At 40.4% G+C, this 22,120-nt stretch overlaps 1 protein-coding gene across 4 annotated transcripts; it reads left to right on the top strand.

Moving 5' to 3' along the window:
* The first annotated feature begins 4,636 nt into the window (after window positions 1-4,636).
* On the top strand, window positions 4,637-21,565 carry wu:fc21g02. 4 transcript variants are annotated; one of them, XM_062521247.1, is made up of 10 exons: window positions 4,637-4,835; window positions 6,518-6,563; window positions 10,252-10,545; window positions 10,647-10,931; window positions 17,534-17,751; window positions 17,856-17,891; window positions 18,012-18,137; window positions 18,477-18,590; window positions 18,787-18,906; window positions 19,065-21,565. In XM_062521247.1, the coding sequence occupies exons 2-10, from the start codon at window positions 6,521-6,523 to the stop codon at window positions 19,146-19,148; spliced, it is 1,320 nt and encodes a 439-aa protein (XP_062377231.1). In that variant the 5' UTR covers window positions 4,637-4,835; window positions 6,518-6,520; the 3' UTR covers window positions 19,149-21,565. The 4 variants fall into 4 exon arrangements, with proteins under 4 accessions (XP_062377231.1, XP_062377226.1, XP_062377219.1 ...); XM_062521242.1 differs by having other exon boundaries at window positions 4,637-4,849; window positions 6,521-6,563; XM_062521235.1 differs by having other exon boundaries at window positions 4,637-4,849.
* Window positions 21,566-22,120: the final 555 nt, after the last annotated feature.

Genomic DNA, 22,120 nt, shown 5'->3' with positions numbered 1-22,120 from the left:
ATATACAACTTTTTGTTTGATCGATTTCCTCAGTGTTTTGTCAAAACTAATCCGTCAACTGTGCATCTGGGGCATGATGTAACCCTTGATTAACCTGGTAAAATCTAACATTGATAATTGAAATAATCAAGCATATTGGTCAAATAAAATGTTTTTGGATCTTATGATATTATAGGGATACTGAATATTGACACATTTCTGCAGGGGAATACATTTCTGATCATTAAAAGTACAGTGATGAAAAAGGGTAGTTTTATTAAGCCAAATGTCCTTTTATGGTCACAAGGACAGTCAGTGTGGCCATGCAGAGGGAGCTGACTCATCACTTCAGCAGCATTTTACTCCAGAGCCCCTGATGGGAACCTCATTGGGATGGAAAATCTGGACATTTTCAAAGCAAATCTCGGCGAAGACACTAAACGTTGGTCATAGATGGATCATTGAGTGGGTTGATGAACTAAAACAAATGTTCAGATAAAAACAGAAATATTTTACTCACAAAATGAAGCTTCTGCCATTGCCATGTCCCCTGATCTAAGCTTTGAGAATTAAGTGGAAGGAGTGTGCACAAGTATGGCCCCATGAATCTTAGCCTGATTAACACCACCATGACCACTTTTCAAATCTCATTTGAAGGGCTTCATTGACTTATGATTTCCGGTTGCATAAGTGAAATTAAATGTAAGTTGGTGCTTTAAACCCTTACTTCAAATGCAGTTGTGTACTCAATTTTAAAGAAGATACACATCCATTTTTAGCCCTGTTGCCATCAGTGCAGCCATTGGTTGTGTTGAATGCACTGCTCTGTTATCATGTAAAGCCCATCCCATGCCTGATAAGCAATTGTGATTGGTTTATAGGTTTTTGGATAATTGGAAATGGGTGTCAATGGCCTCCTTAGACTGACTGCAGAGATTTCATAAGGATTAATCGTCTGCAGTTCCTTGCTTTGTCTTCTCCAAAGATGTAAAAATGTTGATTTCTTCATGAGGTATTTTGGTTTCTCAGAATACATTTGCTTCCCTCCAAGCTTGGATTTTTCCTTATTGTTTTCATTGTGACAAATTGGCAGAAGATGATTTTGTATTTACTCAACTTTACCAGGAGTGCCAATAATTATGCATTTAGAATCACCTTCTACGTTGAGATTCCCACAATACAAAACCTGCCATTCATCCTGCACCACCTCGACTCTCCAGGGACATTGCCAGGATTCTGTTTGTGGACTTCAGCTTGGCATTCAACACCATCATGCCTTAACTCCTACATCAGAAGCTCACCCAGTTATCAGTGCCTGCCTCTACCTGTTGGTGGATCATCAGCTTTCTGACTGACAGGCAGCAGCATGTCAGACTGGGGAGCATCTCATCCAAAACCCGGTCTATCAGTACAGGCGCCCCACAGGGGTGTGTCCTTTCCCCACTGCTCTTCTCCCTCTACACTAATGACTGCACCTCAAGGAGCCCATCTGTAAAACTCCTGAAGTTTGTGGGTGACACCACCGCCATTGGTTTGATCCAGAAGGTCTTGCAGGGAGGAGGTGGAGCAGCTGGTCCAGTGGTGCAGTCAGAACCACCAGTCTTAACCCCACTGATGTTGGACGACGAGCCTGGCCCCATGCTGTTCCAACACTGTGCACCAGTGCACAAAGCAAGTTCTGGATGAAACACATCCTTATGTTGTTCAAGTAGTCATTCCGATTGAGTAATCAACTTCTTTTAATTGAATCAAGTAAAGGAAAAGATTGTTTGTCACATTTACTAAACCACAACAAAATATTAAACAAACTCATGCTTTTCTTTCAAACACAATGTTACTATGTTGAACTGACATATTTTGCCACAACAATGAATTCATCCAACAAAATCATGTTAGTTCAATGTGAAGCACCTGAACCTTAAGGCAAATGAACAAGGGATGCTTTGGTGTCACCATTACATTATGTTCCCATGAGCCTTTGCAAGAACACTGAAATAATCATGTTAACCGTGTTGCCAAAAGTTTTCACATGAGTTTCTTAGGGGGGACTATTTTTAGTACACTGCAAAAAAGGATGCGTCAAAATTACACATTATGAGTGAGTTCAGGGGCTACACAATTTTGTAATTTTGTAATTGTGTAATTTTGTGTAAATTTTGTGCAGCACGAAAAACAACAAATACAAGCAAACAAACAAACAAAAGGTACGCCTTTTTGCAGATACACATTTTGTTTTGGTTATTTGAGTTAGTTGAACTTTTTCACCCAGTCAGTCACACAATTGCTACGTTGAAATTGACACAACATGTGTAGTCCCTGAACTCACTCACAATGTGTCATTTTGACACATCCTTTTTTGCAGTGTAGAATTTGGAGTTGAGTTTTATCTTATGTTATGCTCTGAGATGAACTTTGTTCCCACCATGAATGGGTTAGGTATTGAGCATGCAAAATATATCAGTGGTTCCAAATTTTGGTTGCTACTGTATAATGAATGCTTCTTGCTGTGGCACAACTTATTCTAAGTTGTCCTTTAACATTGATCTTGCTATACTAAGTACATCTGAATGCCTACTTCCATGCTGCCTGTATCACACAATGACCTTGAAATGACATAGACTCCACTTAATCAATTCCATTGAAATGACTTGATAAAGTTGAGTTGTCACAGCATTAATCAGTTTCGTAAACCTAGACATTTCATTCATGTGCAACCGCTGTACATGATAAAATCAAGTAAATCCAGCAATATTTTTTTTCAGTGGACAAGGCCCATGTCCAACCCAGCATATTTCGTTCTCAGCTCGAGGTGCTAAAAATCGATTGGCAGGTCTGCATTTCAGAAGGTATTCTACTTTCTCAATTCACAGTCACTGACTGATAAAATAGCAAATAGCGGACACAGCCATCCTGACCTTCTCATTCTAGCAGTGACCTCTTGGGTGGGGTGAGCAATAGCCCTGTGGAGGGCATGAGAGTCTACTGGCAGATGCTCAAGTGAACGAACATTAATAAAACGCATGCATACCATGTGGGGCATTAGCAAGAGGTGAGACCTTACATAATCTTCACTCTTTTTGTATGCAAAATGTAGTCAAGTCAATCATCCAAGTTATTCAGCCAATATACAAACTTTATGTTTCATCTGACATTCATTATTAAATATATGTCAAATATATTCCAGACTTCTCAAAGGCCCTCTCTCCCCTTGGGGCCCTAGTATCAATACCAATTTTACTCCCAGTCTGACGACCCTGGATGCATCATTCCATAAAATGGTTCTTCTATGTCATCACGTTATTATGACCTGCTTTTTTCTTGAATTCCAGAGAGAGTAGAACACTGGTATAACTTGGTGACCATGTAGAACTAGCCCCACTAGATTTCAACGGAAAAATGTTGCTTGGTTCCCTGGGCAATATCCCTGCATTAGCCCATACTCATTTGTGAACCACTTAGTAGTTCAATAGGCTAATCATATTTTAATAGATTTAACTCAAAACAGCTGTTTATGTCATTTTCATAGCCACCTGCACGCACACACACACACACACACACACACACACACGTAAACACGTACACACACGCTTGCACAAACACACACGCTTGCACAAACACACACACACACACACACACACACACACACACACACACACACACACACACACCATAACACTCATAAGTGAACACACGAACACACACACACACACACACACACACACACACACACACACACACACACATAAAACACACGCAAATGCAGGCAAGGAAACACATACACACCCCATTACTCCCACCACACACACTCACAAGCGAAAACTCACAGAGAAGAGAAGCGCTCATACACAAAAGTAAGCACACATGCACACACTCATTTCTAGCCTACATCAAAGTCGCAGTAGGGGATGGATGGTGTAGGAGATGGGAAAAAAGCGTGATTTATTTTTGTGGAGAGAATGTGCAGGACTGAGCGGCATTTTGTATCACTTTGCTGTATATCTAGTTGTAACATAATATGATTGGATAAATTGGACTTTTCATTTTTTTTACAGTGTATAAAAAATATCATATGCAGCCATGCCTAAATTATTACAATGTAATATAACAACAATAATAATCATTATTGGATGATTAGCTGGAATTATGCTATGAATTATTATTATTACTAGGCTATTATTATGATTATTATTATTATTATTATTATTATTACAGGAATAGCATGTTTAAATGGGTATTGAACTATCTGCCGAGTTTATATAAACGCACGTAGATCTATGCAACATAGCCAAAATGTAACATCCCATCTATAGGCTAACCAACATTTTTTTGCTGCAAGTCTACATCAACACCATATTCATTGCACTTTGGAAGTAATGGTAGGATAGGCTACCTACAGAGGCAGTGTAGGCTACGCACGGTGCTGGCCCACCATCGATTGCCACCCAGCCTTCCTTCAAGTGGGCTATATGGTAGCCATAGCCTACTCTCATCGAAAAGAAAAATATTAAATCGTCGTTCTTTATTTTAATTATACCCTCAAGTATATTTAGAAGGAAATTGTGAAATTAACTTCATTCATTTTGAAGTTTTGTCCATAGTTACAAAGACCAATCGTCGTGCAGGGGGTGACGTGAACCAGCTCAAGAACTGCACTACCCTACGTCTACGTCTAGGGAAAATGGTGAGCGATGGCATGTGGGACTGTCTTGCTCTCCTTTGAAATATCGTAGCCTAGCTTATCAGTGTATTCTATCTTTGAATGCTGCGAAAGAACAGAGTGGGCTCAACTATCTTTTTCACGATAACCTTTGACTGATTGATAGCTGAGTAAACAGCAACGTGTGAAGCCGTATCAAGTGAGTGTTTCATGGTATGTATTCGAAGGGATGATAGCATCAACCGGTAGAACGCACTGTCAGCAAGGTGATCGCCTGTAGATTGCAACTTCTATAGCATGACTGTTTCAGATGTAATTTTAAAGGTAAGAAAGAATTTCTGGTTTGGGTTTGTAAGCTTATAGATAGCTTGCAGTGGAGCCATGCCCATCGCGTGCGAGTGAACTGGCGGTCTGACGAGAAAAGGTGGAGTAGGCTCAGACTGCGTTTGGCCGGGTGCCGTACGGTTTCCGCTTCATCAATATAAAACATAGTTATTTTCTATTCACTTTACAGATAGGATTGGATATTTGTGGCAGAGTTTTGTTTTTGTGATACAATAGCATGCATTTAGCACGCGCTATTTTCTTTCCCTATAATCCAAATTCGTCCTGCTACAGAGGCACCGCCCTCTTTTTTTATTTATTGCTCAGACATTGTGGCTAGCCCGTCACTCTGGCCGAAGGACAATGCTCCTGATTAAAACTGATTTCTAAACGCCGAAGTGGGATCGCATGCTGGTAGGCAGAAGTGTGTTTTATTGTGACGCATATTTGCGAAAGTGTTTTCCATTCACTCTGCCTGTTGCCCACTGCTGCGCCAGCTTTAATTAGCCTAACAATGTAAGTGGCGTTCCCATGGATCAGGAGAAAGTCTTCATGGTGTCTCTATGCAAACATTAGACGTGTGTTTATGCCTTAGAGACCTTTTCAAATCAACTGTCCTATGCGTGCCAATTTTTGCATTCAACAGCCCGGTGTAATTAATTGGTGAACATGCACCTTGTGAGTTTAATTTTTAGTTAAATTTAAAAAAAAAAAAAAAAAAAAAAAGTGTCAGTGACTCCTCCTACCCTTAGGAATTACTGTAGTTTACTGAACTTAAATAGTTTTAAAGGCTGCGGTCACCGTAGAAACGGACCCATTTAAAGCCTGCTGCATGGTGATTGTTAGAAGTAGAAGGCCTATATGGTCAGTGCGACTGCGAGATACGCTACGGAAGGAGGTTTCTGCATCTTCGTCTCTAATTCTTGATGCAAACATAAGTCTACTGCATAAAAGAGTTGGGATGCAGCACATCTAGCCTAGGCTTACTCCAGAATCAGTGATGTCTGGACAGCAAACACCTATCCTGATTCCAGGTAGTCCTAGACATAGCCTACATTAATTAGTAAATGGATCACATCATCTTTGGTTGTTCTGAAGTTTATGGGACCCCTTTGCTTGAGATGGTTCTTAGCAACTACAACAACAACAACAACAACAACAACTACACATTGTACTTTTCAAGGCAGCTAAAGCCTCCGTTGCCATTCTACAGTTGGGGGCTGTTGCTCACACCTCAGTGCCTCCTAGGCCCTTGTGCCCCATGTGTCTGCACAATGCCAAGTCATAGACCTTTGGTATCATGATTAAATTACCATTGAGGAGATTATGGTGACCCCACATTTGGTAGTCTGGCATCTGCTTTACTTTCCTATACTATCTTCATGGGTAGAATATAGGCTTTAGCCAAAGCCTTCTTTAATTTATATGCTGTATTCAGTATTTTTAGATGATCTAGTTACATCTAGTTTAGGATTGTGACTTAACACCGTTCAGTGTTGGCCTGATGATATGTTTATTTGCTAACTGTGATATCGTTCTATGCTTTTCACCTCACAGAAGATGTGGTCCCTGCTGATTTTGTTAGTGGCTGTGCTGAATGTGGGTAAGTAAGCTGTTGTCTGTGATTCATGGTTCATGTCTTGCCACTTTTGAGCTTAAATATTAAATGGATGTATGCTACAATTCTTGGTTGTTGTGATAATGTGTTGGCTGCTATTGTCATCTGCTCAGTATTGAACAATTTAGAAAAGAGTATAGTGTGTTCCAGTTTGAGTAAATGTCTCAGTGTGTGCTCTAATGACTGCAGGCGCACACAATGCATAGAACAATCATAGAACATTCTGAAAGGCCACCAAGTGTAGACCAGTGGCCGGATCACAAACATTTTCTTAAGATAAATCTTAAGTAGAAGTAGTAGTAGTAAGAAAAAAAGAAGTCTTTAAGAATTTTCTTAGATGCTATTCACCAATAGTTTCGTAAGAATTGTCTGGAACTTACAATCTTCTCTGTTTTCACACTTAAAGTGTAAGTTTGGCGGAAATTGAAAATAAAGCTATTTTCTGAATGAAAATACATCAACTAAGCCGTGGAGGAAGTAATTTTCGCTCATCACGCAGTACAGAGCTAGCACGGGCAGGACCGACAGCCCAAAATCGCAAATAGTGGGTGTGGATGGGGATTGGAGCCACACGCTTTCAAAATCGCATTTTTAAACCACTAACACTGCTCAAAACAGCGCCAAACCTCATCAGTAGCTTGCTCTAGGTGTCTACACATAAAACGAAGCACCAATCAGTCTGTAAACTTTGGAATAGTCAGTATACACGTAGAATCAATTCGAGACCGCAACACCCCATCTGAAGCACATACATGTCTCGCGAGATCTCACACGAGAGGTCGTGGACTTTCCCTCGTGAGGAGCTGGAAGGGGTTATATTCATAACAGTCTTCTTTTATAAACGTCGGGTTCATGAGCCAAGTTGTTGGTGCTTCGTTTTATGTGTAGACACCTAGAGCAAGCTTCTGACGAGGTTTGGCGCTGTTTTGAGCAATGTTAGTGGTTTAAAAATGCGATTTTGACTACCTGTAGGAATAGGTCCCGTGCTTCCGTGTGAGATCTCGCGAGACATTTCTGTGCTTTAGATGGAATTGCGGTCTCGAATTGATTCTACGTGTATACTGACTATTCCAAAGTTTACAGACTGTTTGGTGCTTCGTTTTATGTGTAGACACCTAGAGCAAGCTACTGATGAGGTTTGGCGCTGTTTTGAGCAATGTTAGTGGTTTAAAAATGCGATTTTGAAAGCGTGTGGCTCCAATCCCCATCCACACCCTCTGTTTGCGATTTTGGGCTGTCGTTCCTGCCCGTGCTAGCTCTGTACTGCGTGATGAGCGAAAATTACTTCCTCCACGGCTTAGTTGATGTATTTTCATTCAGAAAATAGCTTTATTTTCAATTTCCGCCAAACTTACACTTTAAGAACTTAGATCATTCACTTGAAAATTCAAATCACACACAAGACTAAAGACAAAGACCAAAACATGTGGTGCCTGTCACATGGTAAATGATAAAGGATCAATCTTAATAGGTAAACTATTTTATCACCTTCTTAAAGATCCCTTTTAATTTAAGACATTAGTTTTATAAACAACATAGTGATACATTGCTGTAAGTGTAACAGTACAGTAGGAGTTGCACATCAACGTAATTGATTGCAATATGTGCCCCATCAGCTGCCCCCAACACATTGGGAAATCCTGCTATATCAAAGAATTGCTGTTTGGTTCTAATGCATTCAGGAAGAGTAGTTGGAAACTTCAGAGTTGCAGTGCATTTTAAACCTCCCGGACCACTCAGAGGATTGGCTCACACACAAAGTGCCCCCTGGGCCCTGACACCATCGGGAAAGACCCAGAGGCATACAATCTTAAAAGCAGCCATAATTTGTAACACTACTGGATGATGAAGATCATCTGATATCATCTGATAGGTTGTCTGCAAGAAATATAATTGCAGGCCTAGGAAGCATATACGGTCTAATTAAAACATGATCAGGAAGTGTAAGAGGATCCATTCGGTCTCTCAGCGGCCTTGGTGGATTTTCCTCCCTAGCTGCCACCCAAAGTGCCTCCATCTAAAAAAGACATTAAGGGCATGTTTTCAGCAACTATTAACAAGGTTACTCTTACAATCCACATAAATTATGTCTACTTTATTTACAGAGTAGGTTACATGAATATGCTGCTTATAGTAGCCTATAGATACAGGCCGCAGTTAGGTTTTATAGCTTACACACACAAAATAAAATCACAGACACATTTAAATGAATAGCATACGCACATATTCTTCTTCTTTGGTTAGCAAATTGTTGTGGGCTAGGAAAAATAAGTTTAAAGTTTAAAAGTTCAAATAAAATAATTTAAAGACTTACATTTTCACCGGAACTGTTTTAAGGTTTTTGAATGGCTAACTTAAAGTTGCAAAGAGAAGTGAGAAGAAATTTAAGAACTTTGTTTTCAAGAATCTGATTTGCTCTCAAGTACTTTCTTCAGAGGACATTTAACCTTTATGGTTATGGTTATGCTATTTGGCAGACACCTTTGTCAAAAGCTTTAGCATCAGTCATGCTTGTTAGGAGCTTCAGTGCTGCATTCATTTCCATCTTTGTCTGCTCTACAAGGCTACAACATACGGAAATAATTAGGGAACTTTTAAGTAAACTGAACTCATTTTAGCTACACAAAACCATTGTAATTACACAGTGAGCGAGAGGAAATGGAGAACGTGCTGTACAGATGTACTGTAATCTGCCTGGAGTAAAGGAGTCAGACATTGGCGTTGGAGGCATGTCAAACCTGGGTGGGACAGTATGTGTGTGTGTGTGTGTGTGTGTGTGTGTGTGTGTGTGTGTGTGTGTGTGTGCGTGCGTGCTGGGGGGGTCTGGATGTTTGTTCCCTTTACGTCTTGACAGCACAAGCGAACCTGGATGAGATGAAGATTCTGTTCGTTTGGGTTAAACCACTGTTTGAACTCAATATTCATGGGTTTCATTACTGTAAGTCCCTTGCCACAAGTGTATAAAATCAAGCACCACGCCGTCTGCATTCCTAAACTAATGCATTCCTAGATTAACACAATGATACAGAATAGGCAGACTAGCCATATTTCTAAATAAACACTACTTGTGCTCATGTACTTTGCGTTCTGTGCTTGTATGGTTGCAATCATTCTACTGGGAGGTTGTGATGAAAACATGCATGGATCGACATTGATTTGAGTGTTTTCCTAACAGAGTAAGTGGAATGGATTCAATATGGAAGAGCATAGAAAAAGACGCAGTAAATAGATTGATAGAGTGATTTTCGACATGGTGATTGTGGGGGATCCAAACGAATAATATTAAAAAGTGAGTAGGTCTTGCCCACTCTCATATAATGGCGACGACGCCCGCATAGCTCCAGAAAATGCAGGCAAGTGCCGGCCTTATCACCAACACCACATTTCCCATGTTGATAAGAGGTCAACTCAGTCCCTAGTACTGTATCTCCACTGTATCTCTCTACTGCATTGTCTGTCTATGCTACGCAGAGTCCTTTAAGGAACAAAATTGCAAAACATACTTGTTTCTCCTACGAAGAGGAATGTCGTCTCACTCATTAGGGAATATGGGATTTCCTCCTCTTTCAAAGAATATTTTTTCATTCTGGACTATATTCCCATTACTGCTTAAGGCATGGGTTACCAGCAGTGATACAGTATTCATGATGAACCTCTCTGCCTTTCTCCACAGATTGTTATTACACCACTCGTGAAAAGTTAGCTCATGGCCGTCGACTTACTATTAAGATATCAAAGGAGACGGAAAAGCTTGAGTTTAAACCTGAGGATGGCTCATCTATGGAGACTATATGGAGCCGAGGGCAGTTCCGCCCCACCAAGGGCCGTCTGACAGGAAGCAGCTCAAGCTCAAGCTCATCTGATCAACGCTGGGAGCTGCAGACAGTAGTGTTTGATGATGAGGGCACCTACAGCCTGAAAGATTACTGGAATAAGGAGACCAAATCTATTCTACTTGATGTCATAAGTAAGAGAGAAGGCAATATATGTTTTTACTCAAATGTATTTATGCACAATGCTTTTGACTGACACTGGTGTCCTTCTCTCTGCCTGTTCTTTCCTGTACAGCTGAGCACAATTACATCAATCGGGTAGCTGGAGAGGACCTGTCTATCAGCCTAGAAGGCAGCAACCACCATGAGGCCACCTTGCAGTTCACCGGAGAGGCTGGGAACTTCACCCTGGTGCGAGACGGAGCTCCGGTGGGGAACGACCTGGGAGACTACGCCGGCCGAGTGAAGATCAGCGCCAGCGGCATCATCATCAAAAACGTCAACACATCAGATGTGGGCAGGTACAAGCTGTTTGACAGAAGAGACCGGCCGGTGTCTGTCACCAGGATGACTCTAGTTGGTAAGTTTTCCCTCAACATCTGCTTTAGAGACTTCTCCTTCCCCTTCTCCTCCCATTGCATGCCCATGGTTAATATTATGCCATCTTGAGGTGTTGAACCTCAGAGGCTGGTGAATGCACAGAAACACACAAAAATCTTATTTCATTTGACTGGAAATCTTAAAGTTTGGATGAACAGGAAGGGGACATGTAGGTCATCAATTTAAAGTAGACCCACATCCAATTCCTATTAGATCTGTTCTGTGGGTAGCTTGTGCTGTGTTTCAAGTAAATGTATAAACACTGGAACATTGCATTTCAGAATCATTGAGAACACTGAGCTATGCTGAGCTGGGTTAGGGTGGGCTGCAGAGTCCCAACTATGACATTTTCTCCCACTCCAGAGTTGGTCTGAGCATGCTCAGCTGAGAATATCATAGCCCCTTTGACAATTTGGCCTGAGGGCACTTGTGGGTGATATCTGAGTAAAGTATCTCTATTGTGTGCTTCATGATGAGAACATTTCGTACTTTTGAAAATACAAATATGAACATTAGCATGAGCACACACGTAGCTACTGTATACGTGTGAAAGATACTAGATTTCCTCCATTAACAGTGAATGTTTGGACGTATCCTGTGGCTATCTGTGGGATTGTATGTTGCACTGACTGAAAAACCAGGCCATATATAAACCACTGACTCACATGCATGAACCTCTGTCACATGATAGTGTCTAATAATAGACTGTGACTTGTGAAAGAGACAGCTGAGACGAGGTTTAAAACAGTTGTTTAATGATCTCAATCCAAATGAGTTGCTGTCTAATTACTTTGGTCAAATATTAAATGTTCTGTGTCACAGTTGTACTGTATGTCAACCCGCAGAAATAAAACACATCGACAGAAATGAGAGGGATTTACATATTATTGGGTGGAAGCAGTGTTGGAAGGAAAGAGAAATGAAAGTTGGGAGTAAAGGATGTGGTGAGATGGAGGAACTGCGTTACAAAGAAGTTGTTGTTATGGGCATTACAGAACTGTAGAATGACTGCGATTCAGAGGAAAAACATTTTTTTCTTGGTGCCAGCTCTGAACCAACTGTTCAGGTTATGAGCCGATTTCTTTTTTGTCAAATGCTCTTACAGTTTTTCTCAATTGTTTACACACAATTTCTGGTACTTCTGACACAATTCCCATAATATGTAGCTCATGCACCAACCTCCTGAACTGACTGTGCTGAACTTTAAGCACAATTTCTGCTTTACACTCAAATTGCAGTTCTATAACACACTGTTTTCAAAACACTACGCACAATTCTGTGCATTAGACACAATTTTCATGAAGAAAATCTCTTGTTTTCATAAAGAACACACTGCCATTCAAATTCTAAAGCTAACTGCTCTACCATGCACACTGACTCATCAGATGGGCAAACTCCTGTCACACAGTCTTACAATTAGCAATCAGAGCTTTAGTATTACAGTAGTAGTACAGGCAGAGGCAGAGCCAGAGGAGTGAGAGTAAGAGGAGGAGGATGGGGAGGCCAAGGACCGTAATCTCTGATGAGATCCGAGCCACTAGAACATTGCAGTGCTGCGTATCAATACAGTACAGTACCGGACAGTACAATACAGCTCAATGAGCACAGTAGTACAGTATTGCCTGTGGGCTGTTCTGTAAGACTGTAAAAATAAAGTATGTTTCAAGTATTTGGGGAAAGTAATCCTACTTTGTATTCTACACAGTTTACAGTATTTTACTATTTGTTTGGCAGCCGAAAGATTACCAACACAAGGGCTTCTGTCTCCTGAACAAGAAACTGAAATCATGAGCATTGTCCTAGAAAAAACGGCATAACATTGCAGCAAATACAAAGAAAAATAATAGAAAACAATGAGATATTTCCAAATATTGATAGGGTAAGCATATCAACTTACTGTATCAGCTTATCTACTGTTTGTAGTACTGTAACACTGAACAAAAAAAGGCCCAAGTCATTATAATGAATGGAGAAGAAGTGTTTTCAATTCATTGCAGTGTTTTACACTGAGCACATCAGTGTTCAACTGGTCCTTATAAATGTCTTGATATATGATGGTTTGTGTGTGTCTCTTGAGAACAAAAGAGCATTTTGAGGAGAAATTACATTGTTTTGAAGGTAAAGTGTCATTTTGCAGGAGAATTGTGGAGTTTTGCCCATTGTGTGTGTTGTTTTGGATTTGTGTGTAGAGCTCTGAGAATATGAGGCATGTTTTCAGAAAATGTGTGTTAACAATCGAGAAAAACTGTAACAGTTCACCATCTCGTAAACCAGAATGGAGCCTGTTGGTCTCTGTGGTTAAAAGAGGCCTTTTGGTGACACTCTTAACCAGGGACCATGCCTCAGATGCTTTTATTTCAGTCACAGGAGGAGCTGGCTCACTCCATTGCAGTTTAGCCATTGAGTCCTCCAATACACTTAAGCAATTGAGTATGCAGTTGAGTACTCCAATGCACTGTAGCTTAGCCATAGAATATGTCATTTAGTACTATGCCAAGATAGAACATCTTCAGAGAAGGTTTTATGTTCAAACCTTCACGTATAATACTGTACTTGACCAGATCGTTTCTGTGAAGTTTAAGCAGCAATTGGTAATTAAATAAAACTAGATATTCATGCACCAAAGAAAAATATTTGGCATGTATAGTTTTGTTGTTGTCATGTACTGTACACTATATTGCCAAAAGTATTGGGTCACCTTCCTTGACTCGCATATGAACTTAAGTGACATCCCCTTCTTAATCCATAGGGTTTAATTAGTATGACATCTGTCCACCTTTGGCAGGTACAATAGCTTCAAGTATTCAGGGAAGGAACAGCCAGGGACCATCCCCAAACTGTTCCCACTACGTTGGGAGCATAGCATTTTTCCAAAATCTCTTGGTTAATGCTGAAGCATTCAGAGTTCCTTTCACTGAAACGAAGGGGCCAAGCACAGCTTAGGGATGGCCCCTTCCTGTTCCAACATGACTGTGCACGGGTGCACAAAGCAAGGTCCATAAAGACATGGATGGCAGAGTTTGGTGTGGATGAACTTGACTGACCTGCACAGTGGCCTTACCTCAATCCAATGGAACACCTTTGGGGTGAATTAGAGCAGAGACTGAGAGCCAGTCTCGCCCAACATCACTGTGTGACCTCTTCTGGAAGAATGGTCAAAAAAGCCCTTAAAACACATTCCATTTGCTAAAACACAATTATGCAAACTAGAGAGTTTTTATTTTAATTTTATTTTTTTTATCAAAATTCACACACAATTCACAAAACCACACACCCAAACTGCAAAATACCTCATCAATCCTGCAAAATGAAGCACTGTGACCAGAACTACATATACTGTAGCATTTTCAAAGTCAAACTCTTGCAACATATGGCACACACTTCATTCATATTACCAGATTTTTGTCTAACCAGCTAGCTACACACTGTTGGGCATAATTTGAAGAACTTTCATCTTTAGTATGCCTTGCCATAATACTAAACTAGTTCAAATTGAAAACAGTTCTTCACATGCATAGAACTATTTGCAGATACACACGCATGCTGTTTAAACTTTTTCACCAAACAAGTCAGTGCAACATATGCACAGCAGATATATTTACATCGGAGTGAACAAAAACATGCTAAAAAACAGTAAACTGAAAAAGAAAATTGCAGGACAAATGTGCAGAAAAAATATATAGAAAACATGTCTTCCATTTTTGTTGTAAAAAAATGGTGCTCACCAATTGCTCCAATTGCTAACACACTAAAATGACACTCATAGCACAATTATTTACTGTAAACTGACACTCAGAGAGCAAAACATCCTCTCAAGTCTCCAAAAGTCTAAACACATTTTCTGCTTTACACACATTTTGCTATTCAAAATGGCTCTTCTTAAATGCTCTGAACACAGTTCTCTGCATAAGACACAAAGTAATGACATAAAGTAAAATGTTTGCAATTTCAAAACAATGGCATTCAAAATTTCGCCCGGCAGCTCAGCCTGGAAACCTGCATATCTATCTCCTCTGTTCCCTGCCAGAACCTTTGACTCCAATCAGAAACTAGCTTATACAAAAGACACACCAGATTGTTGGTCTGATTGGATTAAGGACTATCGAAGCGTACGGATTCATTTGAATGATGCCCATTGATCACGCCTCTTGTGCAGTAGAAACAAAGCGCAGCCTCCCCATACTAATGTTCAATCTTAAAAGATTGAGTAAAGTGAAGTGATTGCCAGACTAATTCAAAATTACATACATGAGCTAATTGACCAATACATGTGCCACCTAGTCAAACACCTCCATGCTTAATTTATACCACTTCAATCAGGAAGTAAGCGCTATATGAAAAGACCACAGGTAAGGCAAGGCAAGGTAACTTTATTTATATAGCACATTTTGTCCAGCAGGGCAACCCAATGTGCTTCACAAAGATAAAAAAACAATACAAGGAAGACATTGCATAGAAAGGAAGAGGAAGAGGAAGCGGGAGGATGAGAATGAGAGGAGGAGGAAGAGTCAAATGTAAGTGGGTAGTTGACATCTTTCCTTTTTTTGGAAAACATTTTTAAGAAAAAAATAAAAATATTTATGTATGGAAACTGTAGTTTCAGAAAATAATAGTCGTCACTCATTTTGTCAATGACCTCACATATTTTTATTCCACGTTTACACTCATCTGCACTCTGAATGGTGTGACATTTAAAAAGTACTAAGAAATTATATTGAATAACATAAAAAAAAAAATACATGACACAGATTTGTTCACATTATTAAATCATTGTTTTCTTAAAATTATATTTATTTCACATAAAAGTACTAATTACAATCACATCACCATGAATAGATGAACTTGATTGACTTTTTCCTATGAATGTCGATAAAAGAATTTCCGCCAATCTTCCAAACTGTTTGAAATTGTACCTATCTAAGAGGGGATATTATTGGAGCTCCCCTTATGTCAAACCTGTTTTTTTTAAAAAAATTAAGGATGTTTTTATTTCATAATTGATAATTGATAGTTGATATTGATTATTGCATGAAGTGAGTTCGAATATATGTAGTGTTTATTGTAACAGTGATAAAGGAGGACATTTGTTGGACAAGTGCTGCTTTTTTCAGGCTATTTTTTTTATGTCAGTTAGTCAAATAGTATCAGTTTTGATGTCAGTCAATAGTAATAGTACTTCACTGTGTTGAACTAATTTGTCGACTATGAAACCACGGTGAAGTTTCACTTAGTTGAGTTCAAATAATAGGTGAGTGCAGATGCATGTAGGCTATACTCTGCTAGTCACAAACAGGTTTTAGTAAAGCAAGGTTTAGTGGAATCCCTGTTCCATATAGTCTTGTGTGCACGCAGATTCCTTCAAATGTGCTGCTGTTTGAAGTTGCATTGTTTGCTGTTAAAGGGAATGATAGATATTCTCATTGGTTTAAAGGATGTTACGCCCAAAACACACCCATGACTGATTAAGAGACATAAGAACAACCCTTTTGTGTCCAGCACCTGATCACAAAATCACACCATTAAATGAGGGTTGAATGTGGACTGCTACGCCATTAATGTCTGTAAACTTTGTGCTTCTGTTCTGACCATCCGTTTTTGATCACCAAAAGAGAGACCACAATCCTCAATAGGGAAATTCCATTTTAAAACATTGCATAACATTCATGTTGTCCACTCTATCTAAAACATACTGAAAAAAATAGCAAGAAACCAATTTATGTTGGTAGCTGGTTTTAGCTGTTTTTTGCTGGTTTTCTGCCAGCTATTGCTGGTCTTTGCTGGTATAACTGGTTAGGCCACCAGGTGGGCATGCTGGCATGACCATCTAAGGAAGCTGGTCATGCTGGTGTGACCAGCCCGTCGTGTGGGATACAGCTGGTGTGAGATGGTCATGACCAGCCTGCCAAGCTTGACATTGTAGGTGTAAGATGGCCATGCTGGTTTGCTAGAATGACCAACATAAGCTAGCATGGCTAGTAAAAACCAGCAATATGTACCAGCGACATCAACTAAAATGACGAGCATGAGATGGTACGACAAGCAAAACCAGCAGAATAACCATCGTAAGCTGCAGGTATGTTTTTGCAAGAGTTTTGCTGGTCTATAGCTGGTTAACCATCATAGGGGGGTCAAACAAGCTGGTTAACAAGCTGGTCAACCAGCATACCACCCTAAGCTGGTCAGGCTGTTTTTTTCAGCAGTTTTTAATCATACTTGACACAATCATCTACACACAATGACATTCTATTTGTTGGTGGCAACACTGGAAGTTCTGGGGTAGGTTGGGCAGGTCGTATCATTTTAGTGTGTAGCACTGTTAGCAGTGTGTGGAAAAAACTGTAAACCCTACAGATTAAAAATGGGATGTCACTTAAGTTCATGTGAGAGTCAAGGCAGGTGACCCAATACTTTTGGCAATATAGTGTGTGTATTGTTTCTTTTTTTCACGCTGCATCAGTGTCTCCTTCTTCCTGTTTCTCATTGAAATCTCCCTTTAATCTGTCCTAATAAAATTTCTACCTTGTCCCTTCTGCCCTTTTTTGCATTTCACATTCCTCTATTTCTCTCTCCTCCCCTCCACAGACAAACATGAATACGCAGAACCAAATCCTCTGCTAGCCCTGCTGCTGCTGTTGGGCATCCCCGCTGGTATATGCTGCTGTTGCCGTAAAAAGATCTTCCGCAAGAAGGCCACCACCACTGCCACTCACGTTATCCATACTGACGGGCCCCCTCCTGGTGGGCCACCGTCCTACAATACCCCCTCCACGCCTATGGTCCCCCCCGGGTCTGGTGGACAAGTAAGTAGGAAACAACCAATGCGTTTGGTGAATTTGCCCTCAGTTGTGCGACCTATCAGAAGTGTTGTGTATGTGTAGCTCCTAATTTTTGGATGTTATTTCAGGTTTTTTATCATGGGCCAACACCAGATCCCAATGCGGTAAGAGTTTTACATATTTTTCACATGTTTTTTTTGATGCTAGTGGTCTTTTTCAGTCAATTTCTTTTGTAATTGATATGGTTTATCAGTTGAAATTATGTTTTGGTGTGATCAATGCAGGGCTATGCTCCAGGCTACCCGGCAGGAGGGGGTACAATACCACCTCCACAGAACCCCGGCTATGGTCAGCCCATGGGACCTCCGCTGAACCCTGGCTATGGTCAGCCTGCTATGCCCCAAGGCCCTGTAAGACTGAATTTACCTTTTCATCAACCTACTGGTGAACCTATTTGGCTTTACCTGTCTTCATTAATTTATTTGTGCATATTTGAGCGTGTACAAAAACAAATGTGCGCGCATACACCATACATATATACATACAAACAGCACAAAGGCACAATTACAAATACCTACACATTGACACACCAAGGTTCACTGAAGTGAATGAAGTAATGATCCGTTCATATTCATTACATGCAAGGTCTATCGCAAAACAGCAAGAGAGTACAATAGCAGCATTTCTTTAATTTGTTTAACAGGAGACGATGTCCTGTTAAACCTGTCCCATGTCTTTTCCTTTTGAAGGGCTTCCAACCAGGCTATGATCCTCAGAATCCAGTATACCCACCTACTGCAGGACCAGTCGCGCCTCAGTGGAATGGCCCACCACCCAACCAATATAATCCTGCTGCTCCACCCGTAGGTTCCTCAAACTCGTATTTTGGTTTCCCGTTGCTTTTAGCTTAAAACCACTCTCTATATACTGCATTTTGCCCACCTTGTCTGGTGAATGTTTGTGTTCTTTAAAATGTTGTTTTCCTTTAAACATTGCTCTATTATCAATTCCATACAAGTCTGCGTAGGGATGAAATACATTTCTGCTGCATGTTCTCAGGGCTATGCTCCTGTAGCATACAGCGCTCCTCCACCCACCAGTGCAGAGCCACGGAAAGAGGAAATCAAGATGAATGAGATGTCTCCTGCTGCACCCCTCATCACTCCACCCCAGCCTCAGGTCTGAACCTGTCTCTCAGTTTGCTCTTGTTTTACACCTCAGTTTAGATTATCACAGGTATCCACATGGGCTTGCAAAGCTTTTCATGATGTTCTTATCTCTGTACACTTTCAAACACATACACACACATACTCACACACCTTCTCTCTTTCAATTAGGTTGGACAACCCACTGATTCAACTTGGAGCTCATCCGAGCCATCCAAGTTCGAGATCAACGCAGGAACGACCAACTTCCTGTAGTCTCTTGATGGCACATCAGACTCATGACCCAAGCACCCTCCACACTCCCAGATAAAGGGCTCTCCAGCTTGTCTCACTGGAAGAACCTCTGAAGTTGCTATCAGTGGAGCCGTAACAGCGACTGGTGGAATCTTACCATCTCAGAGTAGGCCTTTTTTCCAAGTGTATTCAGATTTAACCCCTCACCTGCTGAGCAGACCACACCCAAAGTTTTAGGCACGTGTAGCAGCATGCAGTTGCCATCTCTTTTTACCTCAAATTTGCACCTTGGTTCCAGTTTCTGTTGGTGCCATGTGATGGAGAATATGGGTGTTCTCATCCTTATGTGCTGATTATTTTTGTGGATCCTTGATGCAGACATGCAGTAGCGTTCCCTAGATTCAACAAATGCTGCCTATTCAACCGCGACACGTGGACCTAAAACTCATATCTGAAAAAAGGTTCATGAAGACATCTGGCCTGCTTGGCAGGTGATAGGTTAATCAAAGCAAATTCTATTGCATTGTACTTAAATTTGGAGACTATATGTTTCCAACTTCTACTATTTGGGCTTATCTTTGAACAAGTTTCTCATACAGATTTTTTCCATTAGTTCTTTGCTATAAAGTGGATCATGTTGAAGAGTTCTTACAAGGTTTTCGAAAGGAACCCATACCAGAGGGCCTGAGAAGATCTTTCTACTAAACAAGTTAGGGTTTTTCCTGAGGGTGTTTCACTGTTTTCTTTTTTAATGGGTCAAAGTGGTGGGGTTATCTTTAGCTTTATTCTCGTGAAGTCTTTTATTGTCTCAATTGTCTGTTTTTTAAGTCAGTGGCATAGAGTAGCTGAAAAACTTGCCTTATTCTATTGAGGACATACCACAGTTTCCGATTCACCTCATATTTGCTTCAGCCAATAAGAGACAAGCCACACTTGTCAACCTCTCAGGACAGATCAAGTGCTTTCAACCAAGCAGTGGGCCTGTTGACAGTTCATTTTCTATGTTTTTTTCATTCATGTTACTAGGACTAATTATACACATATTCCCTCCTGAATTGCAATATATTGTACAAGTTATACTTGCTATACAACAGATTTAACAGAACAACAGGGTAGATATTTGGATTTTGATTATTATTTAACCATGGAAGGATAGGGAAGAAGGATGGAGGTGCTTGGAAGTGCTTTTCCAGTTTGAAGAAACTTATTAATCCTGAGGGACCTGAAATTCCTTTAGGGATGCATACAATATGCGTGTGTAGAAGTATATACAATTACATAACAATATCCTTTAGTGTAGAATCTGTGCCTTCATCTGATGATGCCAACAGATGTTTCAGCCTCTAGATTCCCACTAACTTTGCTTTCATGACTGTTGCCCTGCTTAAGAATGTCATCCAGCCCGCATGGAGAGCCCCACAATGATTTATAAAGACCTTTGGTTTCCATCAGACCGAAGGTGGCCTGCAACATTAGCCATCCACAGGTGGTGCCTTGTCCACTTCGAACCTGGTCACCCAGGAACTCCAAGCCAGTTATCACAATTCAACTGGAAAGAGTGGACTGTTCACTTAAACGAACTATAAAGTAATGGAAATAATGGCACTGCATGTTTTTGGAGCAGCTTGGACTGACATCTCTGAACTGCTCAAACCACTGCTGCTGATTACTCCATGCCTCATCTACACATCCCAATGTAAACTGTGGAGACCGTTGCAGGCCCATGGCAACGGGTTTTGGAGCCTGGCTTCTGTCTGCTGTCAAACATGTTTTTAACTATTACCTTAGGAAAATGTCATACATTCAAAGACAAGGGGAGGGGAAACACTGCCAAGGAATGTCACCCCGCCACCTTGGGATTTCTACACAACAGATGGTTGCAGTTCTATCCTTTGACAGCCTCTCCTACTGGACTTGCCTGGTGTAATATTGTTATGAATGGTGATGTTATATTGGCCTTCCTCCAATATATAGTGGTCATATTCACAAATATTGCAAAAAAAGTTGGTTCATCACCTTAAAGAGAATTTCTGTCTAGACTGTGCCAACAGTAAAGGTCATGCACAACAATTAAGCATCAAAGAAGCAGGCTTGATACAACATGTTACATCTGTACTCCATGTTAAAGACTGTCAGGTTCCGTCTTCCTTTAGCAAACTATTCATATTTTTAATGTAACATAAAGGTCAGCAGCTCTGTATGTCATGGTAGACTAGTGAGTCTATAGGTAATCGTGTTATTACTGTACGCACTGTATCGCTTTGTATGTTTTAAACCAAGATGTAACTAGATGAGATATGCACATATGAAAACCCTTGAATTTTGTGTCATATCATGAGACATATGGAATGTCATGTAGTGTATTTTTTTCAGTGAATGCATTCATTGTAATAATGTGTTTTACTGCACATAATATTAAAGAAATGCTGAAACCAGAATCAGTTTCCCAATGCTAAATACATACCAAATATCCTCAGGTCTGATTTGCCAATCTTACAAGTCATTCTTTTAGGGGTTTTTTTGTCTTTCAAATGTCAACCGTAAACAGTGATCTATTCACAGCCTTTTCTTGTTCAAACAACAATCTGAGGCCGTCTCCTGATTTGTGGACAATAGTTATAGTCTTCAGTGCTTAGTATTAGCACCACTTAGGCTTTCATAAATTTGATTCGTCTTCTACAGACAGCTGTCTGTCAAATTGTGGCTTTTTTCATATCCAAAATGTTTAAGATCAGGGACCAACCCTGATAAGTTTACTGAGTAATTAGGAAACACTTCAAAAGAACAGCAAGTTGAGTGTAAGCATGAGTACTGTCTAGTGACATTTGATCCAGGGAGTCGGAAATCCAAAGCCACACCCATGCATACCTTGCATTTATGAAGAACTCAGGTTATTTTAGGACAAAGTTGAAGAATGCGGGTTATTTTAGGTCAGAGTTGAGCTAACAAAGCTCACTGGCAAAGGGAGTGCAAACCCTTGCCACTGAAATATC

This window comes from Sardina pilchardus, chromosome 2, assembly GCF_963854185.1.
Source record: "Sardina pilchardus chromosome 2, fSarPil1.1, whole genome shotgun sequence".
Lineage (NCBI taxonomy): Eukaryota > Metazoa > Chordata > Actinopteri > Clupeiformes > Clupeidae > Sardina > Sardina pilchardus.
Note: the sequence above shows the minus strand (reverse complement) of the source record. Positions and strands in the feature narration are given on the sequence as shown.

Bases quoted from the DNA above. Each gene is read 5' to 3' on its own strand.
- wu:fc21g02 (XM_062521227.1), top strand. The intron at 17,752-17,855 runs GTAAGTAGGAAA...ATGTTATTTCAG, and splicing joins CCCCCGGGTCTGGTGGACAA to GTTTTTTATCATGGGCCAAC. The intron at 18,591-18,786 runs GTAGGTTCCTCA...GCATGTTCTCAG, and splicing joins ATAATCCTGCTGCTCCACCC to GGCTATGCTCCTGTAGCATA.